Raw genomic sequence first — 26,095 nt, 5'->3', positions numbered from 1 at the left:
GTTATTTCAGAATAATCCTACTTTTATTCCATAAAGCATTATCTGATTTGTTTGTTTGTTTGTTTAGCTTTACCTATGTAAAGTTAATTCCTTTCACATATTCAAAGAATATCTTAAACAATTCCTGACTAATGATGTTGCTTAGTCAAGCATGTTTACCATTGAATAGTTTATAAATACATCGTATTTTGAAAAGCTTGTATTTTAGCCTTCTCAGCTTCCAAGTATTCAATGCTGCATTTGGTAGTTGGCTACTTTGTGCGTGATTCCAAAAATCACTCATCTGGAATGCCTGTGTTTTTATATTTGGTTTTCTTACTCAGTAAAAGGGGGATAAAGAACAATCAAAATACAGATGTTAGTTTAGGAATCAAGGTGGAAAAAAATATAAATCTTAATAAGGAAAGACATTTCAGCATAAAACAGTGAGTATAATCCTCAAAAAAGAAGTTTACCCCAAGAACTCCTGAAAATTTCTTTCCTGTAAAGGTGCTAAAAGCTGAGCACCACGCTACACCAAAAATGTTGTGCCAATGTAGGTGATGGGACCTACTACCCACACAGCTCGGTAGACAAATGCAGTTGAACAAAAACCTAGAAAGCTAAATAGCAAATACTTGGATTGTTCTGTAAGCAGTTATGGGGACTGTGTACACTGTTTGGGTAAAACGTGCTGCCTTGGTATTTTCACAGCAGAAGTTAAAACTTAACGTAATTGTTCTGTCTGGTTTTAAACCATATTTGTAAAGAGGGAGGTAAAAAAAACCCTCTTTGTTTATTGTTTCTCTCCCCCCATCCTGTCCTTTTATATTCTTCCAAGTGTTTATTCTGCTGTGTTCATCCTTTTGCTGAAAACTTAAGTCTTCTATAGCCAACCCTGGTCTAGCCAACCTCTGGTATAAAAGCTAAATCCTGACCTAGAGAAAAGAGATTCCACTAAATGTTGTAGGTATTTAACTCTTCTGAACAATGATGACCCACCACAAAAGAAATGTTAGCAAGATGCTGAATGGATAGATTGATAGCAATGGTGATTAAAAATGGAGAGGGGTATTTTTAAATCCATAACTCCATACTGTAGTTCAGCCTCTTCTCAAAGGGCTACACCATGTGGAGAACTGAGTCTACTACAGCTAATAGATGTTATACTCCCAAGTAAAGCTATAGAGAATTGGGCTTTTATATTTGTAAGTTTTGGCTTCAGATGATGGTCACCTATAGACAGTTGTACTCAAGTCACAAAGTCACCTTTGCTTTTGATTCTGAGATTGCTAAACTTGGCTAATTTTGACTCACTTCTAGTAGTGCAGTTATCTGCCTTTCAAGAAGATACAACAGAAGGGACAAGACTTTCTAAAGGACTCGATGGGATTTTTGTTGTTGTTTGTAAAATCCTTCAGCACTTCCCTTCTTTGAGCTACTGAGTCATTAGGATTGAGAAGGTTCCAGTTCCTCAGCTGTTGTAAATGCAGTTCCACTGACATGGATGGGCTGATGCTGTTCCTCCAGGACCCAGCCTTCTTCAGAAACAAAACCCGTCTTATCTGGGATGCTGCACATACATGATGAAACAGCCACAGAACATTTAGCCTTTCTCCGGTTTCTGTCTGCTTATTGATACTGCTGTACGGAAAGGACAATTAGAGGTGAGTTATGTTCCTGAAGAGGGATAGCCTATTGCACAAGGCTTGTTGATTCTCACAAAGAATGATCTTTTGGGCTCCATTTTTGACTGAACTCCAGAGACAGTTTAAAGCATGCTTTTCAAAAACTGTGGATATAGGTGATGGCAATGATTTTAGTAGCCATATGAAGAGACCTTTGTGTCTTGTATCCTAGTTAAAGTTACGTATGAAAGTGCACTTGGTTATACTGATGTTAGTTTGGAATTGAATCATGCCTTTTTTCCTCATCTACCAATTAACCTGGTTTGGTAGTGAATGAACACTGCTAGGGTCTGTAATGCCCCATCACTAGTACGTAAGTAAAAAGTTCTTCACAGAGGGAGAATGTTTTGCATTTGCTAAGACTGAGCAGATACACAGAATCTGTTCAGTAAACAATGATACTACTATGTAACTGTGAAAATGAGGGGAATCCCCATAACAGCATTGGTGGGGAGGGAGGGAGGGAATTTTCCAATAAAATGTTACACGTTGAGCTCTGTTAAAAAAAAAAAAAAAATCCACATATAATGATATACCATACTTTCTCAGTGACAAAGATGTCCAGGCAGGTGTCACATAACTAGAAAAATCAGTGTGAAAGCTATTGTTACAGGATGTATCCTTCAGGGAAAGCTGTCACAGGAAGCAATAATTTAAGCAATTAATTTGACAAAACAGTCTTGGAGAAAATAGTAACTTGACTTACGTTCTTTCAAAAGGGCAACACTTTTCTCCAACATAAAATAGTTTCCTTTTTAAAATAAGGAACTGGGTAGATGAATAATAAAAAGAGTAGGTTAATATCTGACTTGCATTCTTTTTGCATGCTGCTGTGATTCCTATGTCAGGTCTCATAATAAGAGTTTAAGAAGTTTTCTCTCTTGGAGGGTGGAGGTGTTGAGGAACCACCATATCTCAGTGGTTCAGCAAGGAAGGACAATGCTGTCTCTCTTGTGCTGGTGGTGGCTGTGCTTTCTCAAATTATACATAAAGTTGACGAAAAGATTAAATGTGAAGAGACCTTGTAGGAGCTTTATCCAAACGTGGCTTATTCCCAATATATATGGACCAAATAATTACTTAAACCGTGAGGAAAGAATTAAGTTAATCTACCTGTTTGGTCTTTTAGCAGCTGGGAGATTTGGATTCTCCTGCTATAACCCTCTGGGTGACTTCAGATGTGGTACTACACTGCCTGCTGCATTGGTTTCCCCATCTGACAGATGCAGTCTTTGGGGGAAGGCAAGAAATCTTTCAAGTCCTTTGGAAATGCTTCAGGAAATGATAGCACAGTACAAGGAAGCCCTAGTTGGAAAAATAGAGGTAACATGGCATCTTATTGTCTAGATCATTAACTCAGCAACTGTAGTTTAAACAAAACTATCGTACAAAATTGCTGAGAGTCCAGTTTTTGAAGGGCTTGAGCAGGGCACATGTCTTGGAGTCAGATGTGCCGGCAAGTCTGCACTTGGGAGTCTTTCTCCTCTGGGAGAGGTACTTATATATTAGATACATGGTAAAAACACTCTCTGCAACTTATGGCCATTTATAATTTCCCTGTTCCAACATTCAAGCTGAATGCTGAATATACGCTTATTAACTCAGTGGCTTTCTCCATCTACCCAGCTCTCAAGGGATCGCTGTTCTAGGCTCTGCAGTGATGTCATGGTGTCACTGACGTGGTACAGTCCCGTTCCTTCAGCTGAGACTTAAAAGATGAAGCTTTCCTTTTTTCCTTTTTTCTTAACTTTTGTTAGTGACCCTGGTTTTGCTGCTTCTATTATCATTAAAAGTGAAGAGAAGTCTGACATCTTTCACACAAGGGTCATTCTGCTTTGCTTTTTTTTAAATGAGTTTAAGATAGCTACTATGAAGTGAGTGGAATACTTTGTGTTCTTGCTCCCTGCCTGCAAAAGCCACCGTGAAGACTGCAGTTCATCATTGCTTTGTTCAGGGAAGAGAAAACTCCTCTTTTTTTCCAGAAAGAAGGGATCCGGTTTGAGTCACTAAACTGGGACCTACAGAACCTGCACAGAGAGTGTACAGAGAAGTCTCAGGCAGCTGTGTTGAGAAAGAAGTAACTTCCAGCCTGCTCTGTCTGCTAGTTTCTTGTTGATTGCGCTAATATGAAATTAACAGAAGGGAGAATATATTCTGAGCTGAGGTCTTTGTTTCTGAATGGCAGGGTGGGACTTGCATTTAAGTCCAAAGTTGCCAAGGTTCTAAACTGCACAATGAAGGCTCCCAAGAAAATTTTGTTCTGCCCACTAATGATGCCATGTGATTACCATGCTTTTTCAATATTGCCGTCCCATATTAATTATAATGGCATCAAAGATGATGTGACAGGTCACATAATAAATGCCACCATTCTTACCCACAAGTTATACCTGAAAGTCAGATGATTTTTAACTCTTCAGACCCTCCAAGCTGTTTATCTGGTCATTTAAGAGAGGGAGAAGGAAAAGCAATGCCAATGCTGAACTCTTTAGAGAATCCACCTGAAATTTTAAGTTATTAACTTTCTATCATAGTTCCCTACAGATTCCCTGATTTTCCTGGGCTCCCAAAGCCACACTACTCACAACATGTAAGTTGAGGGAATCTATTTATATTGTACAGAACAGGGAGGCTGAAGCCTTCCACTAATTGCAAACCACTATGTAGTATCATCAGTGGAGCTATGACCAACTCCTGCACATGGCTTACATAAGTGGTGAGTCATACAGTCTTACAAAAGAACAGGGAGCAAGGCTTTCATTATGTTGTTTGCCTAATCAGAAATATGAAAATAAAAGAACACAGCACTCAGTGGGTTACGTTTGGCTAACTGTAGGCTGGAATTTCTGCAGTTGTACTACTATGATTGAGGCATTTCATTGTTTGTGGTCCCAGATTATATTAAACAGAGAGGATTTTTTTTCATAAATCTTTGCCTCTGGGGCAGAGTTAAGGTTGTTTTGGAACCCTTGCTATGTGTTTCCAGACATTAATGTCTGGAAGCAGCACCACAGGAGTAGAAATGGAGGTATATGCCTAGAGAGGATACTAGGAATAAATGAAGAGGCCCAAGGGTAGGGTAGGGTTTGTGAGGACAAGCATGTGAAGAAGCAGTGGAGTGAAAGCAAAGCTTTTAGGATGGCTGAAAAACAGTCTAGTGATTATTTCTCATATCTTACCAGTATCTTTCCATGCTCTCAGGCAGATACTTGAATGGATATTACTTTATCAAGCAATGTTGTTAGCCATGAACTGAGATACTTACAGCCCTTAGAAGATAACTGGAGAGTTTTGAGGATCAAAGTTTTCTGTAGCTTTATGTGCAGCAACACTGCTTTTTGCACTGGTCTGATTAACCCATCACTGCTTCTCATTTTGCTCCATCAGTCCTCTGCACCTCATGTGGCAAACTGGATCAGCACGGTTATCTCCTGGTGAAAAAAAACATAGCAATAATAACTATCCTTTTTTTTTTTTTTCCAAACATGTGGCTACAATAGCTGAAGGCCGGAACGAGTCACACTAGGAGGAAGTCTGGATCTGAAGAGCCCTGTGGCCGAGTGCCCTAGAAACTTCAGCTTTAGAGCAGCCAAAGGTGAGTGCTTTGTGTCTAAGCTGTTTGAACAATTCAGATTAAACCTTTTTTTTTATTATTTTTTTTTTCAAATGGCTAATTTAGGAGTGTGTGGAGCTGTAGCCTGTTTGTCATCACCTCATTCCCCTATGGGGTCACATGCTAGCTCAGTGCAAGTACTCCTGTCTAACATAGTGTGCCTAAGAGGAGGAACCAGAGGACGTTTCTGTCTGCCTGGAAAGGTAACACAGGTCCACGTGGCAGAAGCAGAACAGGCACTGCTGCGTGAACATCAGGAATGTATAATTGCTCCTCAGTAAGTTGCCAGACTGTCTTATAAAGGACTAGTAGGCAGAATGCTTAGAGTTTGGAAATCGCTTCATCAACCAAAGCAGGGAGGCGGGGAGGAGTCAAGTTACAGAAAACTCGTTCAGTGTGGGAATTATTTAAGCTTTAAAATATCTTTTCAGAATGTGTACACCTCCCCCCATCCCTAATTACTTAGACGGATGGTTGCTCTTGCAGCACTGCAACAGCAGAAACCCGGATTCTGTCCCTAAACCCTGACCCTGGGCAGCTGTAAGGCCGGAGTTAGAGACTCGTGTGACCACGGGCTCCGTCCTGCAGCACGGCCGAGCCCCCGGTACCCGGGCCCACGCCTGGGGAACTCTGTGGGCTGTGAAGCTGGAAGACACCGAGAGGCTCATGCTCATTTTCAAGTGTACTTTTTATTGCTATGACAATGACAGGAAACAGCACCTGTGATCGGCAATCCCCAAATCAAAGCTTTTTAAAAAATAATAATAATTAGATTTTTGAAAGTGCGGTTTTCTTTGCAGACACGTGCCTTCTCCTGAAACCAACAGCCGCTCCCGGCTCACTCTCCCCGCGGCTCAGCCCCGGGCCCCGACCGGCGGCCGCTCTGATGTTAACGAGCGAGCGCGATGCCCCATTGAGCCTTCAAGGGACCTTAGTGGCCCGGGCGAGGCGCGGCCGCCCACCCCCGAGGCAAGCGGCCATCGGGGCTGAGCACCCTGCCCAGCGCTCCGCGCCCTCAGCCTCGGCGGGCCGGGGCCGGCGGACGGGCCGCTGCCCACTCAGCGCAGCGCGGTCACAGCCGCGGCGCGGGGCACCTGCGGCCGCCTCCCCGAGCGAGCGCCGCCGGCTATGGCGGCCCGCCGGCTGGGGCTGGGGCTGTGGCTGGGGCTGGCCTGGCTGCTGAGCCTGCCGGCGGCCAGCGGCCTGCCCCTGGCTCCCGGCCCGCGGGACGAGGTCCTGGCCGCGGCGTTGCAGCGGCTGCGGGAGGTCTTCGACATCGAGGAGCTGCCGCCCGACGTCCTGCCCCGCAAGAAGCCGCCGCAGTTCATGGTGGATCTCTTCAACAAGGTGGCCGACGCCAACGGCATCACCCGCGCTCCGGGGCTGCTGGAGGGCGACGTGGTGCGCAGCTTTGAGGACCGAGGTGGGCCGAGGGCGCGTTCCCCGCAGCCGAGCAGGGGCGGCGTTTCCCCAGCCGGGGAGCGGCCACCGACCCCGCTGCCGGGCCCCCGCGCCCCCCGCTTCGCGTCCCCCCGCAGGTCCGAGCGGACCCCGCGGCTGCCGTGGAACACGCGGGGGTGCAGCTTGTTCTGCGGGGTCTCGCCGCCTTGCTAACGAAGGCTCTTTTGCAGTTCACGCGGACCAGTACCACTTCTACTTCGACATCAGCGTGATGGAGAAGGGCGAGCAGATGCTGAAAGCCGAGTTCAGGGTCTTCAAGCTGAAGAGGACACGTGTATCTAGAAGGTCAGACGTGAAACACTTTTGCAAAGTAAGTGGGGAAATTATCTGTCAGTTAAACACTTACTTGTGCTTTCATTGATAATAATACTGAAAATGAGGAGTGCAACCGTTTAGTACGTAAACCTCCTTTGTTTTTATTTAATTGTCGTCCTCGCCTTTTCTTTGCCTGCAGCGTGCAAAGAAGTAGATGCAAGGGTTTGGCCCTGGCCATGGCAGTGAGCTCTCCCTAAAGATACCTATGTCAGACCTACCTCAAACTATACTGTACTTTTCTGGGGTTTGAGATGTTTTCCAAGACAAATTTTAATTTATCTGCTTGAGGTACTCTAAAAAAATAATAATAGAAATCAGAGATTCATAGGAAAATAGGGCAGGTGAGGACTCTGATATTGAGTGTATCTGTGCCTTTGGTAAAAGGCTGGGTTGGGCTTTTTGCAAACCTGAAGGCAAAGATGTGGAGAAACCAAAAACTTTTGTGGTATCACATATTCAAAACAAAAAGCAAAGGAACGGTCAGGATATCTTCCTGTAGTATCAAAAAGTCCAATATCCTGCCTTTGAACACAACTAGAAACAGATGTATGTAGCGATACTAGTTTTTCTATTAAACTGTCCACAACCTACTTTTTGCCTGGTCTAGAATGACAGTACAGTTTTACAGCTATGGTGTGGCAGAAGTGTGCGTAATCTTCATCCTCCTTGTTTTGCTGAAAGAACAATTGGTTTCATTTCTTATTGTTTTGTTGTATTGCTCTCGTCAAGGTGGAAGTGTATGAGCTCTTGGAGAGTGGAAGTAAGCCACAAAAAAACCATCTAATTGCATCAAGATTATTGTCCCTGTACACAGAAGGCTGGGAAGTATTCAACGTCACGCAGACAGTAAGCAGATAATTTTGACTTAATTTTAATTTGAAATCTCTTAAAATGACAGCTCAGAACTCCAGTATTGCCCATATGCTGGGTTTTGTGGTCTATTCAAACTGAAGGACAGCAGCAGAGAGAGAAGCTTTCTCTCTACACTCAAACATACACCTGGTGCTACCTGAATTAGAGGACAAGTGACTATATGCTGCTAGCAGCACTGGCATGATGAGGATTGAGTAACCTCATATCAGGAGGAGCATTGGGCCAAGTATGTCATTGTGATTAAAACATGTTAGTCCTTAGGCTTACTAGAGGAGATGGCATTGATTGTGTGCTAAGAGTAGGTTTTCATTTCTCATTTCATTTTCATTTCATTTCACTTCATTTCTTTTTTTTTTTTTTTTTTTTTGGTGATGTTACTACAGAGCAAATGTGCAGGGTGTTTTAACGTTGTGTTTCTGGTATTTACCATAGTTGGATTGTTTTTCATCTAATTTCATCTGTAGACTTCTTTATTTGTTAGTTTCAATATTTGCTTTGCAAATATCCTTGTTTTGTAAATACTCTTAAACTATAACAGTATGTGAATGCTCTTCCATAGGGGAAAAAAAAAAAGTGTTTTAAAACATACAGTTTCTTGTGTTTAAATCTGTACTCTCAGACAGTGTTTTTTGTTACCTAAGCTTTGTGATCAGACTGAACAGTGTGCTTGAATGGTTGGTTGAGTTGCATCTTAAGTCATGATAGCCCTGCTTGAGAATGGCCTGGTCTTATCTATCAGTCTGTAATTATAACAATTAGATAAAGTAAATTTGCTTAATTACGAGTTAGTTTCTTCAAATGTCATGTTTGTTAGATTGGAATGAGTTTTAATGGTATGGAAAGTCTAAGGAGTTCATATTATTCTGTTATTAAGATTGTTATGAAAAATAAATTCCTGGCTGAAGTTAGAGAGGATTTATTTCAATGTTAATTTTAACTCCTAGACTATTATATTCACTAGTAAATTTTCTGAAATTAATTATCTTCCTGTAAATGTAGCTTTGGGGAACACATGATATTTTGTATTTTTAAATGTTGTATTACTGCTTTAAATATTAAACTCAGTTGAGTCTCATCTATACAGTTACCTCACTTCTGTCATAATATGTGTTCTTACACTCTTATAGCATGTTTGTTGCCTGTTTCCTTTTCCTAATATAAACATTTCTTAATCGTAATGCTGCAATAAGAATATTGAAACAATATTTTTTAATTTCCCTGTCATTACCAGGTTTCCAAGTGGGTTGGAGACAGCAGATCCAACCATGGCTTCTTGATAACTACAACACATGTATTCAACAATAGAGTTGAGCACAACCTGGTTAAGTTTGCTAAGAGCCAGGGCACTTTGCAGGAGAGTAGAAATGCTCTCCTTGTCCTCTTCACCAACAGTAACAAACGGAAATCTTCCAACTTTGTAACCTCTTCCACAAGTAAGTTCACATGAGAGCAGCAGCTCTGTTTTATAATATTAACTCCCTCTTCATCTTCTGTTACCTTCTGCTGCCTCATGTGTACCTAATCTCAGTATTTACTTGCAGTTTTGAACAGGTTTGAAGTTCAGCTTTGTCACTGATCAGAGTTTGATTTGATAGTTCTTACTAGTAGGTCACCAGCATCCTAAGTTGCCTCTCCGCTCAGAATAATATTGTTTGCAGGAAATATTCAAAAAGCCTAGGGGGAATCTGGTTTATTTTGTTTGCAAAGGGGTAGGAGTTGTATTTTAAAAAAAATACTATTATGTTATTTTAAATTACTATTTATGGTATTTTTGTGATGGTGCAGTTTGCATGAAAATTGTAGATTAGGTTTAGGCTAAAAAAACTCAGTGACCTGGAAAACTTTGTGAAAATGCTAGTAAAGCAACTGTAAGTAGAGTTATTAAGTGCAGTTTTCAAGAGTGGAAGAGGTTGTTAAATAAGCAATTTAAACCTCTCTGTCCTTGGCTTGGTTTTTAAGCACCTATTTAACTCCAGCGACTAATTAGCATTGTGACTAAAGGCTGCTTTCATCAGAGACAACGCCCTCATCTCTTAAATTACAAAACACAGTGTTTTACCTTTCTCACTGGTCTTCCAGTAAAACCAGCTAAGGCTGGATTTCAGAACCTGATAAATGCAAAGAGCAAAAGCTAGGAGGAGGGACAAAAACGATTCTATTTTAGGTTTGCAAGGCTTTCTGCTAAACAGTTGCATTTGCATATTAGAAAGAAACTAGGTAGGACTTGCATCAATACTAAGAAGTAGGTGGTGAAATTGATTAAAAACAAGAATGAGGCTGGCCTGTTTTTTTTTTCCAAAGAAAATTTTTATAATGAAATCCTAGATCCCAATTTAATGAGCATCAAGCTCTACATGGAATACTGTGGCAGGATTGAGAAATTGATACTCTTTTCTCAAGAAAGAAACTGCCTAGACCTGCCTGTTGTTTGTGGTTAGTGAATCTGTGCAGATTGTTCTACCAGCCTGTGTATCAGTGGTTTTCAGCCTCTGGGCCTTGAGGTCTCCATGGACATTTGTCAAGGCTTCTCAGAAGATACTTTAAGAAAGCAAATCTATTGTCAGTAAGCTTCATGCTCTAGCAGAGTTCCATAAACCTGGTGGTAATTTTTTCAGATGCCAAAATTGAAAAATATTTTTTTAAATACTACTTTACAGGAACATACTGTGTTTTGCAAGTGAATGAGTAGAATTCCTGGTAGGAGAATACTGGAGAGAGAAAAAGGCTGTGATCTCCACCCTCTGTTAGCACTGCTCAGTGTGATGCTTGTTGTAGCAGTGGCTGTATAAAGACTGTTAATACTATTCTGACCAGATTCAGCCCTGAAAAGGGCCTTTGGAGTTCACAGAATGTATTTAGTACATCACTGAGCTTTTTCCTTACATCTCTGCTGAGTCAGGGTCTTTAAGATCACAAAGTGAAGCGTAAGATTTGGCAGTTTTTGAAATATGGCTGAAATGGCAGTTGAATGCACACCCCTTCTGCTACTTTTACAGTTTAAGTGTCATTTTTAAATCTACTCTGAAGACTTTGATGTAGATTTATGGAATAGACTTTCATGCAGAATACCGTACTCAGGAACCAAATTTCTTTTGAGAAAAATTAACACACAACTTCCTTTCAGAACCAGAGATGGACCCTGCCAAAAACGATGCACCAGGTGTGCCTCATGAAACTCCAATCGTTGAAAGCAGCAATGCAGGCATGAGCAGGAGACCTCGAGCTGCTGCAATCCCCCCTGCCAAAAGCCAGGTAATAGCATGTCATCGAAGGGAACTCTACGTTGACTTCCGTGCTATTGGCTGGTCAGGATGGATTATTTACCCAAGTGGATACAATGCATTTTATTGCAGAGGATCCTGTTTCTTCCCTTTGGGAGAAAGTCTAAATGCAACAAACCATGCTGCGGTTCAGTCCATAGTCCACACACTTAAACTGTCTCAAGATGTCAGCACGCCCTGCTGTGTGCCAGATGAATTGAAGTCCCTCAATCTTCTTTACTTTGATGACAAAGAGAATGTGGTCCTTAAAAATTATAAAGACATGGTGGCAACGAGGTGTGGTTGTCATTAGTAAGACCCTATTTTGTCTGGATTTGCCATGCACCTGGATTCATTTCCTCATTTGCCACTGAAGATACCAAGGAAGACATCATTTCAGTTTACAGTGCAGGAGAGCCAGAAACTCAGCTGTGCTTCAGATCCTTATCCCCTCACCATGGCCACGTGGAAAGGTGTTTAAGTCTGGCTTTCGAAGAACCATGGGATTCTGGAGGGTATGCTGACCTGCATGGAAAGGTCTTTGAGGAACTTGCTACATGAAGAATTTGAAACACTTTAAAATGAACATTCAAATTAAGGTCTTGTTCAGCATATTGAGGCTCAGAATTTCCTATGAATTCATAGGAAGTGGTATTCTGCCTCACTTCAGGATGGAATGCAGGTCTTTTAGTAACAACAACCTTATTCAGTTTTGACTGCATGATCCAGGGAGGATGTACACACCAACATAGAGCTTTCAGGATAAGTGTTTGCCCAGAGCTAATCTCAGAGGCCTCTACCGTCTGCAGATCATGTATTACCCAGAAAGGCATTTCTTTCACCTGTTCGTTATGCAGCCCTACTAAATGCAGACAGAGACCTGCCTCTATGTCCCCCCAGGACTTGCTAGCCAATCCAAGGGAACACATAAGTCAGTATTTGTCTGGGAATCAGCAAACTTGACTTTTGACTCAGGCCTGCGCATCCGTATGACGAAGGGTCAGCCAGTCCCCCTCTCTGTAAAATCATTCTCTTCCACTGTGTTCTGCTGTGGTTGTTGGGCTCTGCGACAGAAAAAATTCCTTTGTGTGTTTATACAGTGGCTGTACAGTGGCATCCTAAACTTGGGTCAGAATCTCCATAGTTTAGCAGGAAGAAAGAAGACCACTAAGCTTTGGAGGTCTGTGAGAACATACTGGATGCTGGCCTGGTCCTGTATCTGAGCCAAGTTTGATGGAAGGTTCCCACTGATTCCTTTCCATTCTACCTTGGAGAACAGGACGTGGAGTTAGAAGGGGACCCCTGTGGTCTTTTAGTCTTGCTACAATTTAATGCAGGTAACCAGCCCATTGCAGTTCCTCAGTCAACTCATTGAGTTGTAACTTCAGCCTGGTTAGGTTTCTTGTCTCCATTAATCCTTGAAGGAGACTACCTACTCACAGAATGTGACATCTCTTGTGGGTAGAAACTTCATGGAGATTTTTTTACTCCAATAAGATTTTAAAAAAATTATGTAAATGTTTTTCTTTCTGTAAATATTTATATCTGTAAGAAATTTATTTTATTTAAAACCAAAAATCTTGAAGTATATTAACTTAATCTGTAATATAAAATGTTACTTTTCAAATAAATGTAATGTAACATCAGTCTGGTTTTTTTTTTGTTTTATTTGAGCCTCCTTCCTAGAGTCATGAATCAAATACTTTCCCACAAGAGAGGATATTCCCAGTGGCTTCTGTGGGCACTGTATCAAGTCCTCTGACTCCATGTCAGAGTATTATGGATAAACAGAATAAATGTGTTTCCCTTCAGGGAGAATCCAGTAATTATTCCTGAAATGAAACTTGCATTGAAGCTTCTTGTAACTCACTTGGGTTAGGTGTAGAGATTAAAGCCCTTGAGGTTGGTCACATGTGGTACTTGTAACAAAGCCTACCTTGTGGAGTTCCTAAACTTCTCGTACCTGAGGTGGTTTCAGTTTTCTTGGAGTGTAAGGCCTTATTTTCATGTATGTCGTAATATCTTGGGATGCCATCATTAAAATTTCACTAGGTTAGAAAGCCAAGACAAAAGAAATACCATTATTCACAGATGCAATATATGGATGAGAAGACTGTGCCCCATGTATGTAGGCCAAGCACATGCTTAACTGAACCACGGTGTGGAATGGGTGGAATAGAGGAGTGAGTCTGAGCAAGACAAGAATTTATAAAGAAAGCATGGCATATGTGGGTCAGTGTGGAGAGAAGGGTTTTCTCCTGCTTAGTTTTTTCTCTGGAAGGCTGCAGAGGCTCTTGTAGAGGCTCTTGTAAGTATTGGCAGAGCTGTGACACTCTGATGTCAGAACAGCTCCAAGAGCAGGTCTTGCTGCTCGGAGCAGCATTTGAGGCAAAGGAGTTGGTGCTCAGTCCAGGCTGGAACAGGCAGTGGAGTGTTCATGCAGCTCATTTCTGTTAGTGGCAGAAGGTTTGATTCCCCCAAGCCGAGGAAACAGGCTGTAATGGGACTCCTGTATCTCTATCCAGCAGACCACTTGTTGAACTGATGGTGTGTGAGCTGTACGGCACAGTCACAGGGACACCAGTATGACTGAATGTTTCAAACCTGTTGTATACACCCAGCATGGCAGAACAAGTGTTCATCCTTTCTGCAGAACAGCCTGTTGTCGCCATGCTGACCATACTGCCTCGTGTTCAGAATTCCCAGACAAGCAGCCAAAATCTTCCTCCACCTACGTAAAACTTCTGTACAGCTGGGAAAAACAAAACAAAAAACCACGATGTTTTGTTCTTGCTATATGATCACTCTGGTGAAGTAGAATAAGTCTGGTAGTAGGCTGGTGCTAACTGCTGCATCAGCCGCACCCAGCCATTGGATTCAGTGCCATTGGCAAAGGGACTTTGGAGAGCATAAAGGGTCATAATCTCACTTTAGTGGTTTGTTTTCTAGGCTGCTGTTTTGCACTTTTCTTTTCCACTGCAGAAGTATTTGTGGTGTTCCTTGTAGGAACCACACCTTGGGAGTGGGAAAATGTACCTATAGTGAGAGTCCAGACAAGGTCATTTCTGAATGGTAACTTCAGCTAATGTTATCTATGCTTCTTTTGGTAGGGGCCCTAAGAACTGAAGCCACAAGTTTTCACTGCCAAATAATGCTGGGAGAAGGACTGCATTTGGAACGGACTGGCTGAGGCAGGTTCTGTGTCCAACACACTCTGGTCTTCTGTCTGTGATGTGACAGATGCTTCTAGCACTATGTATCAGCTGCATCCTTCACTGCTCATCTCAGAGAATTGTCTATTTTTTTCCAGGATTTCTTAATGGCTTTCTTCTTATTTCAGAAGCCAGGAAGGAAAAAAAGAGGAAAAATTTCTATTGAACAGCAAATATGACTAATAAATAAATGATGGGCACACTGATTATTAGCCAACATAGTGTTGCCCTACAATAGGTGAAATATGCACAGTCAGGCTAGGATCACTCAGTAGTTTTGCACACATTAAATTATTTTTTCTGCACCACTCAACATAGTCTCATTATGCCCCATTAAATCCTCATAATTAAAACAAAATATATTGGAATTGTTTATCCTGGACTTTGTAGGGAAATGAGATTCATAATAATGCCAAGGGAAAAAATTTACACTACACCAGAACTTGTAATTAGAATAACAATTAAGGATAAGTATGCTTTTTTTAAAAAAAAATTCGTTAACTGAAATACGTAAGAATTCCAAAATAAGAAATGCTACACTTTGGAGTCTTGGTTTAATCAGAATGTCATATTTTTAGGTGGCATACCGAAAAGAAAGAGCTGAGATTTTGGAGGGAATAGGGGTAGTCTTCAGCATGGGCAGTCTGGAAAATGATTGTTGCCTCAGATTGTGTGTTGTTATACCATGTTGCATCACAACAGCAGAAATAGAAAACAAAGCTGGCAGCGAACCTCATTGTGATAAATACTGTACCAAGCCCAAGGAGGAGGACACTTGGCCCTGAAGATCTCTCCTTCTGAAGAGCAGAAACAAAAATTAATGACTGCAGATTTTATACTCAGGGTGACGCCAACACACTAGAGACTGAAATTCAGAGGTAAACAGAGTAATAACCCCACATTAAAGGACTGAGAGCCTTGCAGCATCTCTCCCCTGCCTCCAGCTCCACACATCACCAAGGGTGCAGACACCGCAGGCATGGGGATGCCTGTGCCAGCTCAGCTGGTGGCTGGAAGCAGAGCACCCTGTTAGCTGTTCACAGTGATGCCTCTGTACAGCACTCAGCTCTGCAACTCAGGGTCTGCTGGCTTGGATCTCTGGCAGCTCATGGGTCTCTGCATCATCTCCATAGCATGGGATTGGTGTGATTCTCCTCTGGTAAATAACACACCTTGCATCTTTTACCCACAGGTACATGGAAAGCAGCATTTCAGAGGCAAAAAGACTCGATGTCTAGGAAGAGAATCCAACCCCATGGTAAAGCTGTAGGGTTATGTGCAATCCCATGATAGTTTGGCCTGGGTTTGGAACTGAAGAGATCCAGGTACACGAGGTATGTGCAGTCACAATCATCATTGCATAAGGTGGGCAGAGCACTAAACCTGGTCCTGACAACACTGCAGTGGGATGGTGGTGTGATCTGAGTATGTTGTGGGGGAGAGCTAATGGTAAAGAACAGTAATCCACAAGAGATCAGACTTCCACGGTCTCCTGTTTGTAGAAATGTTTGTTTTAAGGGGTTTCTGTGATGCTCCTGTCATGAGTTATAGATGATGGGAAGGTGCTTCTTGGCACTGAAGCAGGGGGAGGGATATGCCGGGGATGTCCTGAGGTGGGTAAAGCGTAAGGGATGGGCTTGGGGAAATCGATCTGGGATGGTTTCCTTTGTGAGGGGGGAGATAACTTAAATGTGCCTGCCCTGAGGAAGCTGGAGCACAGCAGTGCTGTAAGCAGCTGAAAAGCCTCTGCTCTATTCTGTCTGCTCTGCAGGCTTGAAAGTTTTGTTCAGTATGAGGCATCCAGTTAGGAATGCTTTGAGTTGTTTCCAGACTGCCTGGGGTAGTTACTATGGTTCATGTAGGAAATGGGGCATTTATGTGCTTTACTTGGAAGACCCATGGAGGATAGTATTTGATTCATAGCCCTGGAACTTGTCTCCTGAAAAAGAGAGAAGCTGGGTGCCTATCATAAGTCCCAAGGCTTTCCCACAGATACCAAACCCTCCAGATTGTCTCCAGTCCCTTTAAAATCACACATGCAGGTTCTTTCTTATGCGTACCCATGGGCACATGCATTCATGTTCAGGGACAACCTCCCTCCTGGTTCATCCCAAACTGCTTCCCGAAGGATGGTGCTACTTACTGTAATGGAGGTGAAGTGCTGTGGGCTAACTGGAGAGCATTGCCACATCCAGAGGGTGCGTTTCAATGGCTTTGTGCAAAAGTATGTCACACCTAGTCCATGTCTCCCCTTCTGGCATTGAGCATAGCTCACCTCCAAAGAGAGCAGTTAGCGGGTGTGAATTGACCTTTGGCGAATGAGACAATTGTGCCTTAAAGCAGCTAATTAGATGTTTTCTTTCTTCATACTGGTTTTATTGCTAGAAGACATTCATAGAATAAGAGGGACTGCTAACTTGCTGTTGTCACAAAGTTGTGTGCAGCTACAGATTTATGCAGATACTAACTGCCCTAATTCAGAACTAGATCACAGCCTGTCTTGGTTCTGGAAAACAAAAGTTGTAGGTTTTGCCTGTAAGTGGGAAAATGACCTGTTACTGAGAAGTGATTGGCCTAACTGAAACGGTGATCTGGTGACTCTGTAAATCCAGGCTGCATTACACAAAGTGGCATTGCAGCATAAATCCCAGTACACTGGTTCAGATTTGCTCACAAAAATCTTGCTTGGTTAACTGTCAGGTTAAACGAAGTTACCAGGCGGCATAAAACCAGTGTGTGTACTAAAAAATCAGTACAGACTCTACCGTTTTCCATGCAGGAATCAACTGTTTGTCCATGTCAAATTTTCTGCTGAATGTGCTGAGCCAGTGCTGGTGGCCAGGGAACTGTGTCCTTAAAAGGGGTAGACAAAAATAAGTATAATCTCCCCAAAACTTGTCTAAAATTTGCTGGGGTTAAATCAAGCTAAACATTGAGCCAGCTTTCCTGACAGTGAAAGCCCTACAGGTGAAAGTGCTGCTGGGAATAAACAATCACAATTTTCAGAACAAACAGTGAATTCTGGGTCACAACTGCTACTCCTTATCTGCAGGGCTCCCCAGTAACCTAAGGAGTCAGCCACTGGCATATCCCGAAAGATGGGGTTGTTCCCTCTCAGGGAACTTTCTAAAGGTGGCATTTAGTTTTAACGCTGGATTTTGACAGAGTTTTTATGCTTCTTTTGTCACAAAGATCTTGTCTTGATAAAGAAAATTTCAAAACCTCACATTTATTTTAAGATTATGACAATGCAAAAGCATTTCAAAATTCTCTAATGTTTCTCTGGAAATTCACAGTTCCTGAGTGAACCTGTTTACATTTAGATATTAACCTGGAAAGTTCACACATGTTGGCTCAATATCTGCATAGATTACAAACTGAAAGTAGTTGATTTATTTTCATATGGCATTGTAAAACTATACAAAACATTGCTTTCTACTTTTCTGGTGGAAAATGGGTCAGCAGGTAACTAACATATACTTATCATTTCTGAGCTGTCTTGAGACTTCCTAGGATTATTTCTCCTAGATTATAATAAGCCCTTATTTCCAAATATAATTTATAATTATTATTGCTGCAACAATCTTTCTGTTTCACAAGGGTACATTGTCACAGATGCTGCATTTTCAGCTGTTTTTACAGGTTCGAGTCCTATTACCAGCTGTAGTGACTTCTACAAACATGAGGTTTTGATCTGGACTGCTTCTTGTGTGAATGGGCTGGCAGGTGGCTGAGACTTAGAGAAAATGGGGCTGAGATTCACTTCATCCAACTTCAGGTACCGACAACACAGACACCAACATGTGATCAAATTAATCCCACCCCAAGTGGCTTACCTGGAGTCCTACAAGAGCCTGGTAGTTTTAGAGCTGGACCCCAAGACTAACCTCCTGCTGACAGAACAGTGATGATAGGCAGTCACCAAGTGACATTTTCAAACTGTCCTGAGAGCTTCGGGAGCCAAAAATTGCTGTACAGATGGATGGGAGTCCAAGGCTGCAGCACACTTGCCGTTTCCAGCTGCCCACCAGCTCCCTCCCCTGGAGGCTGCTGCCGCTGCTGATGTGCTGTGCTTGAGGTGGATCCATGGCCACTGAAGTCACCATCTGGCTACTCATATTGGTTTATACATGCAACAGCTCAGAAGCTGTTTCAAAAGCCGCAGTCTTTGGTAAATGGACAGGACAGAACATGGTCGCACACCAGGACACCAGCTGCCTCTGTAGTTCAACACCTTCCAGCCTCACTGCTTTCCTGTACTGTGCAGGAATGGGCAGAAATATTTCTCCCCATTGCATGTGAATTTTCAGGATCAAGCACTCAAATCAGCTTTCAAATTTTTGCATGCCAAAAAGCTAAAAGAAAAAGTTTGCTCAAAGTAATTTCAGAGTTCCATAATATTTTATTCTGATTTCAACAACATAATTTTACATTTATAATATGAAGTTATTTTAGGGTTTTAGTCATTACTGGTGCCTTTTGAACATTTTGAAACAAAATGTCAAAAGGGCAGGTGTGTTTGGTTTGTTGGTTTTGTTTGTTGGTTGGTTTTCTGTGAACAGCTTCACTGTTCAAAGCTCAAGATTTAATTTTTTAAAAGAAAATAGTTCAAATATTCTGAAGATGTTCATTCTCGTTCTGGGCAGCAAAAGATATGTGTTCTGAGACTTGTGATTGCAACTCAAATGTGCGTATAAAATGTGAATGTAAACTTTGAAAGTGTAAATGTAACTTGCCTAAGGACAGGCTAAGAAAAAAACCTAATTTTAAAAAAAATATATTCAAATGAAGGTTTGAATGTTGGAAATCCTAAATAACTCCAGATAATGCCAGCAGGGTTCTCTGCTCCCATCTCGCGAGGCAGCAAAAACAAACTGATTAATAGCATGACCATGGCTCTTCCACTTCTCCTGTTGTTTCTTGGATGACAGCTCATGAATGTATCACTTGCTGCTTGAGCAAGACCAGCCTTAGGTATAACAAGTCCATCAGCTGCCCAGAGCTCTGTGCTCCTCAATGCCACCCGACATTTTCTTCTTCACCACACACTGTCATGAGATCAGCAGTTTGTGGTAACTCCTGTATGCTGTTTGTCTGTACAGAAGTCATCAAGGTAGTTTATGCATGTTTCATCGATAGGTAAGTGACCTTTCAAGTTCCATGTGTGATAACCTGTTCCTGTTCAAAGTCCTGTCTCAAGCCTTCCCAACTTATTTCACCAAATATTTCAAGGTGCCTGTGACAGGAAGAGGACCTGTATTTTAAGGTAAGAAAATGGGACAGAGGGCACAGGAAATGTTGCAGGGAGGGTTTTGTGGTTCTGGTTTAAGAAAATATGTTGAGAAAGATAAGCTTCATTTAGCTGGAGGTGAAAGGCTGAAAGGTAATATGGATAGTCTCTGAAGTTGATTTTTTTTTTTTTTAGAATGCTTTAGGACTCTGCCCTAAATTTTGCATGACCCTTATTGCCTTGTTCTTCAGCTTGAAGAATGAATTATGATTTCCTCCTTTCCTTCATTCATGTAATATTCAGCTTGCTTAAATTGTTCCATCTCATTGTCTGAATCAACAAATCTCTGAACATCAGTGAACACCATTATCGGTGTTTCAGTAATGCCTTTCATTAGAAATACTCTATCACGGAGCATCCAGATCCTTGGAAATAACTTCAGAGGGATTTGGATGGAGAAAGGCCTAGTCCTGGTTTCCCATTGAATCAAACTTTTTCTCACTCTTACAGCTGCTTCCTTGGAAGTCTTTTCTTACAAATCTTGGTTAGAAGACTCATTTTAGTGGGAAAGAGCACATCTGAGAAGAAGCATCTTTATATGACATCTACATGAAAGAAAAACCAAAACCAACAAAAACCCAACAGACAATCCCCCTGAAAACCAGTGTTGTTTTGCTTCAACAAATCCTGTCATGGTCCCAGCCTGCACTCTGAGTCACTTCAAATGGAAAGGTGACCAGGCATAGGCCTAGTCAAGGCACAGCTCCAGGTAGAGAGCTGTTCCTACTGAATAAGCCTCTGGCAGACTAATTGTCTTGTGCTACTGGGGAAGAACACCTCTTGTGCTCCATGGAGAGGGAAGGAAAAGTATGGTTTTTGGGCTGTCTTCTGCATGTTCATGCAGTTCTGGTCATAGGACTATAGTCCTGGTCAGCTCTGAAAGGAAAGACATTTTTCTCAGACACAGAACTATATGGCAGAAGGGAGAGGAGACATCTGTGTATCTAATTGAAACTTGGTGTGACCTGGGTTGAATGAGTATAATACTTGTGGGGACATAACCCTAACGGCTTGTGGGATCGGGTTTGGCACACTGCATGACTTCTTACTGGTATGTAATTTAAGCTAATATCCTTCCCTTTCCAAGCACTTCCTCTGCCATGTCCTGGAACTTCTGTACAAATCTGTTGGTTGCTCAGCCTTTGATTAGAGACTTCCCTCTTCTGTGTTGCATGTTCCCATATCTAAGGTTATATAATTTCAGTGCAGACAGCAGGTATCAAATGAGAAAAAATTATATCCAGTATATGCAGTTCCCATTTAAGAAAAAAAAAAAAAAAAAGCCTTACTTTCATTACAAGTGTGACTAGGAATGTAAAAGTTCCATTACCAGAATGCATTTGCTTTGTACATTTTAAACCTGCTGTAGCTATATAACAGGCACATGCAGTTGGGTCTAATTGCTGCTTTCCAGCTTGGCCTAATTGATGCCCTGATTTGCAGTCACCTACCTCTATGAGCCCATGTTTCATTACATTTTATCCATGCTCCTGAAATCCTAAAATCCCCATGGGGAGAAATAGATTACAGCAATCCAGAGCTTTTGTGTGTGAACTGACAGTTCTCTATCCCTTGTACTTTTGTCCATCTACACATGAACAATGAAAATACAGTAGGTTTACAAAGAAATGTGTTAATTACATCAAAATACTCCTAATTTAGGCAAGCATAACTCCTTCGGAACTCACTGGGAGTTTTACTTGAACTCTGAATAAAAACTGCAGTGGTATAAAATCAGATCAGAGAGATTTTCATAACCTAATTGGGATGTTTGTATTACAAAACTCTGTTATTCTCAGTCTCTGTTCACAATTACAATGAAAAAGTTCTTTGCTGAAGAATGTGTCAGTATTTTCTATGGAAAATGATTAACAAAAAATAAAGCTTTTGAAATATGCAAACCTCATGGTTCTAGCTTTAAATAAGCATTTCAGTCATCATAAAAAACCTCTCTAATGTCTCCTGCAGCTTTGATTTCAAACACGTCACATTCTTCATTAAAGCAATCATTGTTAAAACAGAGGGACATAAAGCAACATAGGATTTATTCCTTCATTAAACTGATGATCCGTATATGAAGCCAATTAACATTATGAGTCTGGTGAACATCAAGTGTAAAGAGGTTACAGAAAATTAAAAGCAGTCACCTTGGTCTTTAGATAAAGAAAGAACACTTTTACATTATAAATTATAAGAGTGTCCAAGCGGGACAAATCGGCAAATTTGGTTAATTGGAAAATACATTTTATTGCACATGAATTAGGGTAAAATAACCTTTTAGCTGCTAGTCTTTTTTGTGGTCAGGTATTGGGAATCACGGGAAAGGAAGTGTTTGGACGTGGAAAGGCAAGAGAGCCATTTCATCAAACTTCAGTCATTCAGACTTTCTTGAGTTTTTCAAATGATCTCCTCAAAGCTGAGTACTCTCAAGGAAAACATCCATTCAGTGATTTTTCTCATCAGTTCAGTTCTAGATTTTATTGTAATGGGAGAAAAATGAGAAGAGGTGTGTTTGCGTGTGCTGCACAAGAAGAGTTTTGCTTTAAGACAGACACAGTCAGCAAAACGTCTATCCAGAATTATATTTGCTTGGACCTTTCCTTGCAGACCTAGTAACTAATACTGACATAGTAGCAGTACTAATAATTAATAGTAATAATGAATGTATGTGAGAGAGACCTTAAGGACTTTGCATAAAAAGGGACTTTTTTTTTTTTTTTTCTGAAATATTGCAGCTCTGCTCTGTATGTCTTTTCAAGCTTCAGCTTGTTTTGAATGCTTGCCTTCGGTAGCTAGATGCGAGGAACTACCAGAGAAATATTAGCCATGATCTAAAACAGCTTACTGGTTTGGTTTTTGGGTTGGTTTGGTGTTTTGGTTTGGGTTTTTTGGTTTGGTTTTGGGTTTTTTTGTTTTTCTCCCTGTCGTCCCAGCTTTGCAGGAAAGTGCCTGCAGAAGGGGGACATGTAGGGACCCGAGAACAGCCCTGGCAGCAGTGTTACCCCAGGGAAGGTGCTGACCCAGCGCTACAGCCCAGCGCGCCGGGCCGGGCGGGGCCGGGGGTGCCGGAGGGCGCGGAGCGGCGGGCGCTCTCCGTGGTGCTGAAACGCGCCGCTGCCGCTGCCCCTAGGCTGAGGCCGCCCGAGAACGCCACCCAAGACTGCGAAGCACTAACTTTTAATTATGTCAGCCCCACATTTCGTGTATTAAAATTAAACATGCACCGAAATGGCGAGGGGTGGGGGATTATATATTGCTTAGTTATCTCCTTGTGTTGCAGCTGCTGCTCCTACAGAGAAAGTTCAGCCTCGCTCGGCTCAGAGTCCTTCTGTTTCTATTTAAAAAGCAGCGGCTTGGAGCGCTTCCCCGTGCTCCATTTCACCTTCTCTGCCTTCTGCAATACGCTGAACTTGCAGGCTTCAAACTGCTGGGGAAAGTGAGTCTTGGAGCCAAACAACAATGCAACCCCCTGACTAGTGCAAGGCCTGAGAGTGCCATAATGAAGTTATTATTATTTTATTAGGGGTTCTTATGATAAAACACTCTCTCTTACTCTCTTCTTGATGTCAGAGAAAAAGGGAAGGGCACATCTGTCTCTGTGCAAAGGGGTCCTGCAGTACTGGCCCTGTGTGGATTTCAAAACTCGGGATGGAGAGGCTGGCAGGAGAGATTCAGACAGTACCTCTGGGTTATGTTCTTGTTTCTAAGGTTAATTGACCTAAAGCTTGTGCTGCTATTTTAAGGAATGCAGTCAGATTCAGAACACTGGCCTTGCATCTTGCACAGTTCTGTAAAAGCCGTCTCAATTCTTAGTATATCTTGCTGTTCAGAGACTTGCCTGGATGATAAGTCAATATCTGTTGTCAAACAGTGATATCCCTAAAAGTGTTTATGTATGTGTATACATGTAAATGTATACATATGTTTATAAATATATATATTTAAACACGTTTGAATGCAGCTTTCTAAATCTATAACTAGTATGCTAAAATTATAGGTGAATGTATAAGATTAAATCAGATCAAATCAATTTGGATCTAGGATACAATTAATTTTTGCCTTGCTTCGATAAAATAATGCTTTATAGGACTGGAACATAATCTCAGCTTGGTTATACGTAAGGCGAATTTCCTCATCTGTGCCTAGTATGAAAGGCAGATAGACCAGGTGATATTTCTAAGGCTTATTAGTGTTTATTTAATGAGATCATATACACAGAGTAACTTTCCAAAGACATTGTCTCTTCAAAATCTCTATCTATTCCTGCACCTGTATTATCTGTATCCACCTCCTTTGCTCTGGTATGAACAAGCTATGTCTTTAAACTCCCATCAGATCTAAGAGAGCCTGTGTAGATTTGCTCACCTTTCTTGCACAGAACATTACAATGTTTATAAAATATTAAATTTGTGTAGTCTGCCGGAGAAGCAATTGTTCCAAAATAAAATCAGCAGTCTAGACGAAACATAGACACCAGAACTTATCAACAGTTGTCTGACTTACATCTTCTGATGCATCTTGAGTGGGTCATAATACCAACTTTATTTTCAGTGGTGCATAAATTAATTACACGCATTTAATAACCAAAATATCATTATATTCCCCCTTTAATATCATAAAGGCTTTACGCCAGGGAAGCACTTAATGTGCAGGGGGCCATAACAGGCTATTATCCTTGTGTAATGCTATTACAGAACCAATTATGCACCATTATACTTGCTTTTTTGCAGTTTATGTGATTTGATCCAATCCCGCGCCCCTGACTTGAAAATTTCATCTGGGTACTTTAAAGTCTAATTTTCACCCGGGCTGAGGCAAGGGCCATCTCTCTCCGCTGAGCCTATGTCTCGGATGCATTTTAAAAGTAATTGCAAAGGGTCCCGCCGCATATCATTTGCAGACGGGAAGCAAACATAAATCCAGAGACCCCTCGCTGTGAACAAAATCAAACTTTGCCGTGGTACGATCGCTTGGAAAGGAGAGGCATGTGCAGAGCGGCCCCCCAAAACCCATCCGGCGGCAATCAGCCGGCGCTTTGTCAGCGGCGGGGTCCAGGCGGTGAGGCAGGGCTGGCACGGTGGGACACGGCACAGCACGGCGGGGCCTCCCCGGCCCCGCAGCCCGGGGTAGCCCAGAGCAGGGGGGACGGCGGCCGCCGGGGGCCGCCGAGCCCCGCAGCACGAACATTGAGAAAATAATGAGATTTTGTTGCTGCTGTTCACATTCCTGGTGTTTGCTGAGAAATGACGGGTTTTTTCTTTTCATCCTTTTTTTTTTTTTTTTTTTTTTTTCCCCTCCTTCCCTGCTTTGCACACCACGTGGGCCATTTGTAGGGCCCAATAGACCTATCCAAGTTACTCACTGTAGACAGCGCTGGAAATAATCAGATTAAGGCCAATTATGCGTGAGATTATAAAGGCAAGTGCTGAGAGGCAGAGCATGCTGTAGACAGATATAAAGACATCTGGCCACTTCCAGAACTCCACAGAGCCCTTCTGTCTCTGCAGCCAACAACTCACGGTGCCTTATTCCAGCGCAAAATATTCCCAGATCTTACTGGTGATTTTTACTTCTGTTCGGTTTAGGTATGGATTACTATTTTTATTTGCCTTCTGGATTTTTTAATATGACTACATATAAATTTCAATTTTTTTTTCTTGCCGAGGACATTGTTTTCCAACCCAAACACTGTTCCCAATTTGCTGGATGCTTTGAAAAGAAGACAGCGTTTAGGTTTTATTGCTGTTTCGTTTAGGTAGATTAATTTAGATTTTTTAAAAAAAACGTTCATTCTTGACTATAAGCATTTTTTTCTTTAGGTAATTATTTGCTCCGGATGGGAATATCTGAGATAACTCGGTAGGTAGGTAGATAAGTAGATAGATAGATTACTGAATGGATAGATAGTTAGATGATTGGTAGGTAGAGAGGTAGATAGATAGATAGATAATCTGCTATTTGGGGGAAAAAATTAAAAAAAAGAAAGAAGGAAAGAAGGAGAGAAAGAAAGAAAGGGAAAAAAAGACAAAGAGAAGCAACGAAGTTTTACTCATTCTGATTACCGTGCACCTACCACGGAGTTTTCTGCCTTTGGCTTTTTCAGTCCGTTGCACAGTGTTAGACACTACTTTATCTTCTTCCTCTGGGATGGAATCTAGGGTTATCAATGAGTTTCTCTAGGTGATTTCTTCTGGTTATTGACCTATTATGTTCTTTCCCTTTCTCTGTCTTCAGGTCATCGGGAGACACCTCTGCGGTGCGTGGCGGTGCCTGGCTGGGGAGCTGGTGCCGGTGTGTCGGTGCGGAGGGTGCGCGGAAGCCCCGCGACCCGCGGGCTGGCCCCGGCCCCGGCCGCCGTCGGCCTCGCAGCGGCGGGCAGCGGGCGCCCGCTCAGCCGCAGGGCC

At 42.0% G+C, this 26,095-nt stretch overlaps 1 protein-coding gene across 1 annotated transcript; it reads left to right on the top strand.

The window, feature by feature from the left end:
* Nucleotides 1-6,408: 6,408 nt before the first annotated feature.
* Nucleotides 6,409-11,502, top strand: LOC135991117 (bone morphogenetic protein 2-like). The gene is made up of 5 exons (XM_065639399.1): nt 6,409-6,703; nt 6,912-7,051; nt 7,786-7,902; nt 9,161-9,362; nt 11,054-11,502. Exons 1-5 carry the CDS (start codon nt 6,409-6,411, stop codon nt 11,500-11,502), a joined length of 1,203 nt encoding a protein of 400 aa, XP_065495471.1.
* The last annotated feature ends 14,593 nt before the right edge of the window (nt 11,503-26,095 follow it).

Source organism: Caloenas nicobarica, chromosome 7, assembly GCF_036013445.1.
Source record: "Caloenas nicobarica isolate bCalNic1 chromosome 7, bCalNic1.hap1, whole genome shotgun sequence".
Lineage (NCBI taxonomy): Eukaryota > Metazoa > Chordata > Aves > Columbiformes > Columbidae > Caloenas > Caloenas nicobarica.
Note: the sequence above shows the minus strand (reverse complement) of the source record. Positions and strands in the feature narration are given on the sequence as shown.